General features: G+C 36.1%; 1 protein-coding gene across 9 annotated transcripts in view; it reads right to left on the reverse strand.

The window, feature by feature from the left end:
• Positions 1-12,908, reverse strand: part of RUFY2 (RUN and FYVE domain containing 2) — a 52,480-nt gene that overhangs the window by 19,509 nt on the left and 20,063 nt on the right. For 6 of the 9 annotated variants that reach the window (XM_025434821.3, XM_035715367.2, XM_049108996.1 and 3 more), the window contains exons 9-13: positions 12,358-12,459; positions 12,113-12,229; positions 10,015-10,182; positions 6,774-6,871; positions 4,207-4,326 (exon numbers count right to left, since the gene is read on the reverse strand). In XM_025434821.3, the coding sequence (XP_025290606.1) occupies positions 4,207-4,326; positions 6,774-6,871; positions 10,015-10,182; positions 12,113-12,229; positions 12,358-12,459 (605 nt within the window). Of the gene's footprint in view, positions 1-4,206; positions 4,370-4,545; positions 6,019-6,773; positions 6,872-10,014; positions 10,183-12,112; positions 12,230-12,357; positions 12,460-12,908 lie in introns of those variants that run through there. The other 3 variants (XM_049108999.1, XM_049108998.1, XM_049108997.1) reach the window with 3 other exon arrangements.

A 12,908-nucleotide genomic window follows, 5' to 3' on the forward strand; every position in this document is an offset into this window, starting at 1 on the left:
ATTTACTCATGAGAGACACACAGAGAGAGAGAGAGAGAGGCAGAGACACAGGCAGAGGGAGAAGAACGCTCCATGCAGGGAGCCTGACATGGGACTCGATCCCAGGTCTCCAGGACCACACCCTGAGCTGAAGGCAGCGCTAAACCTCTGAGCCACCCCACCCGGGCTGCCCAATAAAATCTTTAAAAAAACAAACAAACAAAAAAAAAACCAGTATCTATATTCCCCTGCTGGTGTGGTTTCAGTGGAGAGCTACTAAAATTTAAGTAAGACACAGTAACATAATGTAATTTTCATTATGTCCAGAATGCAACTAAAAAACACATGTCAAAAAAAAAAAAAAAAAAACACATGTCATACCAAGACCCAAGAAAAAATCTTTTTGTTTTTTAAAGATTTTATTTATTTACTCATGAGAGACACAGAAAGAGATAGGCAGAGACACAGGCAGAGGGAGAAGCAGGCTCCATGCAGGGAGCCCAATATGGGACTCAATCCCGGTACTCCAGGATCACACTCTGAGCCAAAGGCAGATGCACTTAACGACTGCGCCACCCAGGCGTCCCCCAAGAAAAATCTGAACTTGGATGAGAAAAAAAACAGATGCCAACATATCAGATAATTCTAGATAAGAATTTTAAAGCAGTCATCATAAAAATGCTCCTATGACCAATTAAGAACACATTTGACACAAAATATTAAGTTTTAGCAAAAAAAAAAAAGAAGAAGAAAACAACAACAACGACGACGACGATGACAAAGGTGGCAATATATTCAAATGGAAATTTTAGAACTGTAAAATACAATAACCTCATTAAATGGGCTCAAGAGAATAATGATGATGAGGAAAGAATGGATTTCAAAACACTACAACAGAGGGGTACCTGGATGGCTCAGTCAGTGGAGCATGTGACTCTTGATCTCAGGGTCATGAGTTCAAGTCCCACATTGAGCAAAGAGCCTACTATATTTATTTATTTATTTTTTTTCAGAGCCTACTTTAAAACAAAACACAGGGGAATGGGGTGACTGCATGATGGGCCCAAGGAGGGCCCATGATGGGATGAGCACTGGGTGTTATACTATATGTTGGCAAATTGAATTTAAATAAAGATAAATAAAATAAAATTAGTTCCAAGTTAAAAAGTAAGTAAATAAATAAATATACAAAACACTACAACAGAAATTATCCAATCTGAGTAAGAGAGAAAAAAATAGACTGGGGAAAAAAAAGTATCAGGGAACTATAGGACTATTTTTTAAAAATCTAATATTTGAGGTTATCAGAATTCCAGGGAAGAGAGGGAAGCCTGGGAGGCTATCAGTTAAGCCTCCAACTCTTGATTTCAGTTCAGGTTATGATTTCAGGGTTGTGAGACTGAGCACCATGTCAGCCTTCACACTATGCTTAGGATTCTCTCTCTCCTTCTGCTGCTCCCTGCTTCCTCTCTCTAAGTGAATAAATAAATATTTTAGAAAAAATTCAAGAAGAGAGAAAATAGGTGGAAAAATACCTAGAAAAAAAAGATGGCTGAAAAATTTCCAAATTTGGTAAAGATACATGTAAGGATTCAAGAAGCTGACCAAAGCTCAAAGAGACTAAATCCAAAGAAATAATCTTGGGCAGAGGAGCAGTGATTCAAATGACAATATTTTTCATCAAAAACTATGAAAACCAAAAGAAAGTGGTACGACATTTTTCAAGTGCTGAAGGAAAAGAACTGTCCATTCAAATTTCTAAGGATATCCTGAAAATATCCTTCAGAAATGAAGGTGAAATCAAGAGTTCAGATTAAAAAAAAAAAAAAAGAATGTGTTGCCAGAGATCTACCCTAAAAGAACAACAAAAGAAGTTCTTCAGACATAAAAGAAAACTTGTAGTATCAGGAATAAGAAAAAAAAAAGAGTTTTCTAAATTATGTTTAATGGTTGAAGCACATACTATAATATTATCTGATATAGGGGCACATGGCTGGTTCAGTCACAAAGCATGCAACTATTGATCTCAGAGTTATGAGTTCAAACCCCACACTGGACTTAAGGTTTCCTTTTTTTTTTTTTAAAGATATTATTTATTTATTCATAAGAGACACAGAGCGAGCGAGCGAGAGAGGCAGAGACATAGGCAGAGGGAGAAGCAGGCTCCATGCAGGGAGCCCTATGTAGGACTCATGCCTGGGACTCCAGGATCACGCCCTAACCTGAAGGCAGATGCTCAATGCTGAGCCACCCAAGGGTCCCTAGAGTTTACTTAAAAAACAAAAACAAAAACAAAAACAACTTTCTAATATTGTCTGATGTGGTTCTCAATATTATGCAGAGAAAATATTTAAGCACACTTCATTCAAAGTAGTAAAATGCTGGTACCAGTAGACTGTGAAAGTTGCAAATATACAAGACAGTATCTAGAACAATCACTAGAAAATCTGTACAAAGAGATATACTCAAAAACTCTATAGATAAATCAAAAAGGAATTCCAAATGATATTCAAGTAATCCATGGGAAGGCAGGAAAAAAGAAATGAATGAAAAACAAACAAAAAAAACAAACAATAAAACAGTAGACTTAAGCACTCATATCAACAATTACACTAAATTTAAATGGACTAAATATATCATTAAGAGATTGTTAGAACAGATAAAAAAACATGAACTATAAGAAACTTACTTCAAATATACTGATGACAATAATAAAGATCAGGCTGAAAGTTTAATAACTGATAAAAGCAAGGATTAATGTTTTATTAATTATACAATATTAATCAAAAGAAAATAGTTCTATTAATACTAAATAAAGAAAATTATCAGATAAAGAAGCATATCTCATAATGATAAAAAGGTTAATTCACCAAGAAGACATAGCAATCCTAAATGTGTAGGCACCAAACAAAAGAACTCCAGAATACAAGAAGTAAAAACTGTTAGAACTAAAAGTAGAAATACACAAATCCACAATTATAGTTGGGATATTCAATAAATCCCCTCTCAATAACTGACAGAACTATTAGAAAATTAGCAAGAATTAAGAAGGACTTAATGCCACCTCAACCAATGGATCCCAAGGCAGCTTAGCAAGTTACATATCATAAATGGCATATGGTCTTTTTTTTTTTTTTTAATTTTTTTTTTTAATTTTTATTTATTTATGATAGTCACAGAGAGAGAGAGAGAGGCAGAGACACAGGCAGAGGGAGAAGCAGGCTCCATGCACCGGGAGCCTGACGTGGGATTCGATCCCGGGTCTCCAGGATCGCGCCCTGGGCCAAAGGCAGGCGCTAAACCACTGCGCCACCCAAGGATCCCGCATATGGTCTTAATGATCCATTAAACATAATATAGAACTATTTTCTCTCATTGCTTTATTTTTTAAAGATTATACTTATTTGACACAGAGAGCACAAGCAGGGGGAGCAGAAGTGGGAGAGGGAGAAACAGGCTCCTCACTGAGCTGGGAGCCCAATGTGGTGCTCAATCCCAAGACCCTGGGATCATGACCCAGGCCCAAGGTAGACATTTAACAGACTGAGCCACCCAGGTGCCCCTGTTGCTTCATTTTAATAACAAAAATGGCACATCTTTACAGGGGGAAAAATACTGATGTTTATAAAATAAAAACAAAATACCCCTGTCAATCTGCCATCATTCCCCTGAGATAATCATTCCCCAGAATCTGTATTCTTTAAACTGTTTTCTATATATTCGTAAATATGCACAGCTTTAATTATAAAAAATAGGATCATAGTTTGCATAACTGTCTGCAACTTGCTTTTTTTCAGTCTAATGACATATATGAATACTTTTATTACTTGGTAATAGATATATAGACCTATCACATGAAGTACTAATAAAAATGTTCTCAGAAAACACCATGTTCTTTGATAAGTTCCTTTGAGTTACAAAGGCCTATTACACTCAGTATCTAGAAATATAATGGCCATCGGATTAATGTTATACCAGCAGAAAGAATAAAATTCTCCTTGAGCAACATAACAAGACTGTTCAAAGTGCTCTGTGAAAAATAAAGGGACAAAAACATAAGTTCTATCATAATTATGTTTGCTAATTTTTTTACTTCTCAAGGAGAACTCCATAATCTGGTGGCATCATTAACTAAATGAAAATATAGGTATCCTACTATTATGTGCAAAAAGAAGGAGTAAGATTATTATTAACACAAGTATTTGTTTCCAAGAGTGAAATACTCACAGCTGTTTCTCCTTTTGGGAGATTTGTTTCTGCAGATTGTCCGATTTACTCTGACACTCTTGTAGATATTTCTTGTCTTCATCTTCAGCTTCCATTTGCGCCTTCTCTGCTTGCTGCAATCTGGTGTAATTCAAATCAACTTTGGGTAAAACTGAGGCTAGAACTAGGGTGTAAAAAGGGTGAAGAAGACAAATAAAAGAAAAATGGGGAAATAGAAACATTTCTAAATGAAAACAAAGTTTGGGGGGAAACTCACAAACTCAAACGTGAAAGAGCCACACAATGTCTAGAAATTGTTTTGTGATTTTTTTTTCAATATAACGTATAATATGCCCAAAATACTATCTTCAAATTTGTTTTATTTCTTGTTCATAATTAACAATGCAAAGCAATACAGCCTTTACCACTTACGTAGAGCAGAATGAATCAACTTTGAAAGTATAATGGGTGCGTACTGCCTTTTTACAAAACCATGTAAAAGCACAGTATTTAGGTCTACACTAGGTGAAGAAGCCACATTGTTATTTATTATGCTAGGATGTGTATGCCAGGAATCAAGTGTGCTACAAGGCCAAGAGCAAAGACCTGCAATTATTTTGAATAGCCAAGTCCTCCCTGTAGGATCTTTATGCATTTACTAAATTATGCCAAAAGCTGTGTGTTTTTGTGTGTATGTGTGTGTGTGTGTATATGTGTTAAGATTCAAAAGAATATAGTATTAATTGGCAACATTCTCTAGAGATCATTTTTACTCATCACTGATGTTTAAATATTAGCTAAAAAATGTGATTTTCATTTATTCTGTTTTTATTTGTAAGTCATTGCTTCTCCCTGTGCTTATTAGCTCCACTCCCTGCCTCCCATCTAAGATTTCTTAGATTTAACTTTAATATTTTTATAAGAAAATATTTCCCATGTATTCAAGGGACATTAACTCCTTGTAGGGAATCACAGGCAAAATTTCTATTCAACTAGCTGAAAACACTGCCTCTTTTCTTTCTAAAACGTACCAGTGGGGTAACCTGACACATTTCAGAAGTATAAATGCCACTTCTATGCAAAAAGAGAGTAACATTCAAGTTAACTCTAAATTGAAATTGAAATTTAAAATATTAGGGAGGGCAGGGGGACAGAGGACTCAAGCACTTCGCTAAGATTACAGAAACTAAAATAAAACTCAGAGTGAGGTAGGGCTTGAAGTTGTGCTATCACAGAAGAGGGCTAAGGGAACTGGGGAACTGAGGTGCTAGAGTACAAGAGAGTGGCCAATCTGAGTTTAAAAAAAAAAAAACTATTTTAAAACATGTTAAAAAATCAGTAAAGGAGCCATTAGGCAAAGAGTGGGCCAAAAGGGGAAAAAATTTGTGCCAACACATTGTGAAACCAAAGGTTAACTTATTTTTAAACAATGTTTATATTTTCCATCAAAAAGTAGCTAAAAAGATAAAACTGCACTTGAAAATCCTGACCTCCAAAAGGTCAATACTCAAATCAGCCTTTGTGCACCAGGTTTGAGGATTGTGTTTTTGGAAATCCAAGTGCACCCACTCTGCTTTCTGGCAGTGTATTACCACAGCAGCTGATCAAGAAGTATACAGGGTTCCTAATACACTTTTCAAATACTTCATAGCATAAATTATTTTCTATTTAATATATTATAAAATTGTTGATTCTCTTTTAGTCTGTTTAAATACAAGTGGTTTTCAGAAAGATATATCTTTGACCAGCTTGTACTGGTCCTGAGTGTCACTGCTGGCATATTTCACCAATGACATTGCAATTGTCCTAGTTTGAGTTAACAAATCATTGTCACTTCATAATGGAATGGACAGAAATCAAAGACAGAAAAAGGTAATAAAGATGTCCAAAATGTAAAAATGGGGATAAAGAAAACAAAAAAGAAAAAAGAAGAAAGAGGATGTCAATAAAAGAATATTCATGTCAATAAAGCATTAATAGTTATGTTTTTCATAAGTAGATTCAAAGAAAGCAATGATAAGACATATGTTGACACCAACATGACAGGTCAATGGAAATACATTACATTTTCCAACAATAAAAGTGAAAAATGCCAATATAAAACAATTCAATTTAAATAAAATTATTTCTTGGTTTGGGTTGAGGGTCCTAGCTCAAAGAAACACAACTAAACTGCCAACTCAAAGCTTGATTTCAGATAAAGAGATGGTGAATGACAAAGGATATGACAATCAATATGCATGGAAATCAATCAGGGATAATTCCACCATAGATTTTGTTCGTTTTTCACTTTTTTAAAGTTTTTGTTTGTGTATTTGTTTTATGTAATAGCTTGAACCACATGAAACTGCCAATATTAAACCTTTTAAAACAATCCACAAAATGGCAAATTCAGATGAATCAGCCTAATATAAAGCAACTTGATTCCATGCAACAACCAAAACAAAAAAGGCAAAATTCTGCTGGGCTTTAAAAAAAAAAGTCCTAATCTAAATTTTCTTAATGGTTTTTGTGGCAGGTGTCAGAATTGAATAAAGAAAAGGGAGGAAAAAAAGGAAAAAAAGAAACTAAGACTGGAAATGCTATACCTTTGCTCCAGCTGCCTCATGGCTGCAGTAATTTTATTGGTTTTTTCTTCTAGTTGGGCAATTATTTCACTTTTTTCTTTCAAGCCATCTTCAGAACCCTATTTAGAAAAAAAAATTATAGTGGCTTTGATTTTTTTTTAATTTTTATTTATTTATGATAGGCACACAGTGAGAGAGAGAGAGGCAGAGACACAGGCAGAGGGAGAAGCAGGCTCCATGCACCGGGAGCCCGACGTGGGATTCGATCCCGGGTCTCCAGGATCGCGCCCTGGGCCAAAGGCAGGCGCCAAACCGCTGCGCCACCCAGGGATCCCAGTGGCTTTGATTTTTAAACCTGAATATTTTTAAGTTTTTTATATCCTTTCATTAGAGAATTTTTACTTTGAAATAAGCAGAGTTAATTTGTACATTAAAATACTCCTATGATATAAAGCAACAGTACTACTAGTCTTCAATTAAAATGTAAAAAAGAAAATAAAAATACACTGCCTTCAATGTTTCTGGAAGACAACAGAATAAACTTGTAAAATGCCCTATTTTTCAAATTAAATACTAAAGAGCTTTTTGGCAACAAATCTACCTAAGCAGTGATGTAACTTTATGAGAGAATTCATAATTACTAAAGCATTTTTTTTAAGACTTTATTTGTGAGGCACCTGAGTAGCAATTGAGAATCTGACTTTGGGGTCCTGGGATTGAGTTCCACATCAGGCTCCCTATGGAGAGCCTGCTTCTCCCTCTGGCTATGTCTCTGCCTCTCCCTGTGTCTCTCATGAATAAATAAAATCTTTTTAAAATTTTAAAAAATAAAGTTTGTTTTTTTTTCTTAAGATTTTATTTTGTTTATTCATGAGAGACACACACAGAGGGGGGTGGGGGCAGAGACATAGGCAGAGGGAGAAGCAGACTTCATGCAGGAAGCCTGATGTAGAACTCGATCTGGGGACTCTGGAATCACACCTTGAGCCAAAGGCAGATGCTCAACCTCTGAGCCACCCATGCATCCCTAAAAAATAAAGATTTTTCAAAAGATTTTTGACAAAGAAAGAGAGAGAACACAAACAGGGGGAGTGGCAGGCAGAAGAAGAGGGAGGCTTCCCACCAAGCAGGGAATCTATGCAGGCTCCATCCCAGGACCCTGGGATCGTGAACTGAGCAGAAAGCAGACGCTTTGCCTACTGAGCCATCCAGGTGCCCCTACACTTAAACATTTCAAACAAAATTAAATCTTTCTCAGGGCCCTTGACTAGCTCAGTAGGTAAAGTATATGACTCTAGATCTTCGGGTTATAGGTTTGAGCCCACGTTGAGTGTAGATTACTTAAAAAAATAAAATCTTAAAAAAAAAAACTAAAGGGATGCCTGGGTGGCTCAGTCGGTTAAGCGTCTGACTTCAGCTCCAGTCAGGATCTTGGGGTTCTGGGATAGGGTCCTGGGGTCAGGCCCTGTGTTGGGCTCCACACTCAACAGGGAGTTTGCTTCTCCCTCTCCCTCACTCCTCCCCCACACTTGTGCTCTCTGTCAAATAAATAAAATCTTTAAAAAAATTAATCTTTTTCAGGACTATACCTGTATAAAGAATTCGCAAAAATGTCCTACAAATTTAGACTGAATTTTCCCAAAAGATTTAATCTTCATAGTTAATCTTTTGGTATTAAAAAAGAAATTGAGATAGGTGATTTGTTGATACCTTTTCCACTGAGATATTTCTTAAGCTTCCATATAGAAAAAAAGGCACTGGTTTTTATTACCAATATGGCCCAGTTAAAAAGCAAATCCTGGATGCCTGGGTGGCTCAGTCAGTTAAGCACCTGCCTTTGGCTCAAGTCGTGATCACAGAGTCCCGGGAATGAGCCTTGCATCAGGCTCCCTGCTCAATGGGAAGTCTGCTTCTCCCTCTGCCCCTCACCTCTCGAGCTCACTCTTTCCCTCTCCCTCTCTCAAATATATAAAACCTTTAAAAGTAAATAAAAATTAAACAAATAAAAAACAAATCCTTCATACAAATAGTCATTTTCAATTTACATTAAACTCAAGAAATTCCAAGAATTTAGGAATGATAGTTACCTCCAAAATCTATAAAGAACTTATCAAACTCAACACCCCCCCCCCCAAAATAATCCAGTTAAGAAATGAGAAGACATGATGCCACTTTTCCAAAGAAGACATCCAAATGGCTGACACATAAAAAGATGTTCAACATCACTCATCATCAGGGAAATACAAATCAAAACCACAATGAGACCCACCTCACACCTGTCAGAATGGCTAAAATTAACAACACAGGAAACAGGTGTTGGTGAGGATGCAGGCACAAGGGGAACCCCCTTGCACAACAGGAATGCAAACTGATACAGTCACTCTGGAAAACAGTATGGGATTTCCTCAAAAAGTTAAAAATAAAACTACACTATGATCCAGCAATTGCACTACTAGGTATTTACTCAAAAGATACAAAAATATAGATTTTTTAAAAAGATTTATTTATTTATTTATTTATTTATTTATTTATTTATTTATTTATTTATTCATGAGAGACAGAAAGAAAGAAGCAGAGAGATAGAGGGAGACAAAAATATAGATTTGAAGGGGATACATGCACCCTGATATTTAGAGCAGCATTATCAACAATATAATCAAACTATGGAAAGAGGCTAAATATCCATTGACTCATGAATGAATAAAGATTTGGTATTTATACATAATGGATTACGACTCAGCCATCAAAAAGAAGGACATCTTAACATTTGCAATGATGCAGATGGAGCTACAGTGTATTATACCTAGCAGAGTCAGTCAGTCAGAGAAAGACAAAGACCATATGATTTCACTCATACGTGGAATTTAAGAAAGAAAACAGATAAACATTTGGAAGGGGGGGAAGGAAAAAGAGAGAGAAACAAACCATAAGAGACTTACTGAGAGAGAACAAACTGAGGCTTGCTGGAAGATGAGCGGCAGATGGGCTGCAAGAGTGACTGGTTAATGAGGGCCCTGGTTATGATGAGTGCTAGGTGTTGATGATTGTAGGTGTAGTGCGAGGTGCCTCGGCGGTTTAGTGCCACCTTCAGCCCAGGGTGTGATCCTAGAGACCCAGGATCAAGTCCCACGTTGGGCTCCCTGCATGGAGCCTGCTTCTCCTTCTGCCTGTGTCTGTGCCTCTCTCCCTCTCTCTATGTGTCTCTCATGAATACATACATAAAATCTTTTAAAAAAACAAAAACAAAAAGAATGATCCTTACCTGCAACTTCTGATACATTTCTATGTTAATCGCTTTAACTTCCTCTAGTTGTTGCCGAAGGCCTATCAAAGTATCTTGTTTCTCATGGATATCTTTCTCCAACAACTTCATGGCAAGTTCAATCTCATGTTTCATACTAACTTGTACTGCTAGCTCATTTTCCACTTCCTGCAATTTCAACATATCCTCAATTCACATACTCCAGGATGTCAAAAATCAGACACATGACAGTTAATGAGAAAAAGAAGGAACTTCTATTCAATATATAGACTACTCTTTAAAAAAAATAGGTAGACTACTCTTTTGAGGTTTAAGCCCCACTAAAAGGAATCAATCAGGTCCTATAAAAACAGAACATTCTAAATATTTCAACCGCATATTTTGCGAAAATGAATGCAGTTTTTAGGTATTAATTATTACTACTTTACTGGTTCAAAAATTAAGTATTTTTATGTCTCATAAACTCAGTATTAATTTTCCTTAATCAAAGAAATAAAGTAGTCCAGGGGTGCCTGGCTAGCTCAGTTGGTTGGACAAGCATGCGACTCTTGATCTTGATCTGCCCCACATTGGGTATAAAGATTACTTAAGTAAATAAAACTTAAAAAAAAAAAAAACAGAAATAAAGTAGTCCATAAAAGTGAAAGCCAAAGATAATTCAAAAACTCCACTTCACAGTTTTAATTTCATCTCTTAAAGAATTTTACATCAGGGGTGGGGGATGGGATAAGTGGGTGATGGGCATTAAGGAGGGCACATGATATAATGAGCACTGGGTGTTATACACAACTGATGAATCCCTGAACTCTAGCTCTGAAAATTATAGTACACTATACATTAACTGAACTTAAATAAATCTTTTTTTTTTTAATTTCATATCAAAACAGAAAGAAGTTTGCTAATATTAAAGACAAATAGGGGATCCCTGGGTGGCTCAGCAGTTTAGTGCCTGCCTTTGGCCCAGGGCGTGATCCTGGAGTCCCAGGATCGATTCCCACATCAGGCTCCCTTCCTTGAGCCTGCTTCTCCTCCTTCTGCCTGTTCCTCTGCCCCTCTGTCTCTGTGTCTCTCATGAATGAATAAATAAAATCTTTAAAAAAAATTAAAAACAAATAAAAACAAATAGCAAAAGGGATGGAAAGGCTGGCAATACTTTCTTCTTGACCCAGGTGATGATTACACAGGTATTTATGTTATTAGCCACTAAGCTGTACATTTATATTTTTCTGTAGGTATTGTATCAATTTAAAAGATTAAAAAAATAATTTTTTTAAAACATCGTATTTATCGGACACTTGGGTGCCTCAGTGGTTGAGTCTGCCCTCTGCTCAGGTAGTGATTCTGAAGTCCTGGGATCAAGTCCCACATCAGGCTCCACAAAGGGAGCCTGCTTCTTACTCTGCATATGTCTGCCTCTCTCTCTCTCTCTGTGTCTCTCATGAATAAATAAAATCTTTAAAAATAGAATAGAATAAAATATTACATTTATTTATTTCAGAGTGAGAGAGAGAGAGAGAGCATGCATGTATGAGCCAGGGGAGGGGTTGGGGAGAGGGAGGAGGAGAATCCCAAGCAGACTCTGCACTGAGTGTGGACCCCAATGCAGGCCTCAATCCCATCACCCTGAGCTCAAGACCTGACCTAAAATCAAGAGTCAGACGCTCAACAGACTGAGCCACCCAGATGCCTCATTAATTTTTTTTAAAGTAACTTCTATGCCCAACATGGGGCTGGAACTCATAACCCCAAGATCAAGAGCTGTATGCTAAAAAAAAAAAAAAAAAAAAAGAGAGAGTTGTATGCTGTAACAACTAAGCCAGCAAGGTGCCCCCAAAATAAGTTAATTTAAATATTATTTTAGTCATATTTGAATATATCATTCTATTCTATTTAATGCTGGTCACAATACATTTATTTCACACACTGTAACACAGTTTAAAAACACCTGATAGAGTAGGAACACAAAGAACTTGAAGCGGTTGTAAGGGAGTGAGATTTCTATCCCATAGCAAGGAGATAAGGCTAAAAAAAGATTTCAAGTGGTGCTTAAGAGTAAATTATTATTATTATAATTATTATTTTTGCTAATGTAACCTACCTGTCTTAACTGAGATTCATCTCGAAGCTGCCTTCTGGCTTCATTGTACATTTCATCCAGCCCCTGCCGAGAATGCTTATAAGTTTGAAGCTCAGTTTCCACATCCACTTTGGTAACCTAGGAAGAAAACATAAAGCTTTTACTGTGTAATCACTACACATAGAAATAAATATCCAGTGTATGCAAAAGTTCCCTAGGTGGCAATTTCCGACACAAGACAGTCTACGTCAGTACATACATCTTACCTCCAGGTGCTGCTGGGTTTTCATTAAAATCAATTTATTTTCACTTCGTAACTGATGATTTTCTTCTTGGAGTTTAATGATATTATTCTTTGCTATTGCTAACTAAAAATTATGAAACAGGGACAAGAAAAAAGATTTTAAACATCTTTACTTACACTTGCTTTACAGGTTATGTTCATGGCTACAAACAATAGAATATAAAATCTTAAAACTAATCAAATGTCTCATATCTACAGAAGCTTTCCTAAGAAAAATGTGCTGTTATCCTAAGATACCAATAAAAAAGTTAAACTCTTATTTCTAGTATTTCCTTATTAGTCAAAATGTCAGTTAAAACATATGAGTATCTGATTTAAATATGTTCTGAATACAGTGTCATGAAACAGTAAGTCTGTAAAGACTTGTGTAAAGTTCTAAAAAAAAAAAAAAAAAAAACTTGTGTAGAAATAAAAAGATCTGTAAGAAAAGAAGGCTGTGCCATCATTGAAAATGTGATATAGACCTTCATGATAACCAAACAGGACATCCTCTGAAATACACAACACTGAGTG

The sequence above is a fragment of the Canis lupus genome, chromosome 4 (genome assembly GCF_003254725.2).
Source record: "Canis lupus dingo isolate Sandy chromosome 4, ASM325472v2, whole genome shotgun sequence".
Lineage (NCBI taxonomy): Eukaryota > Metazoa > Chordata > Mammalia > Carnivora > Canidae > Canis > Canis lupus.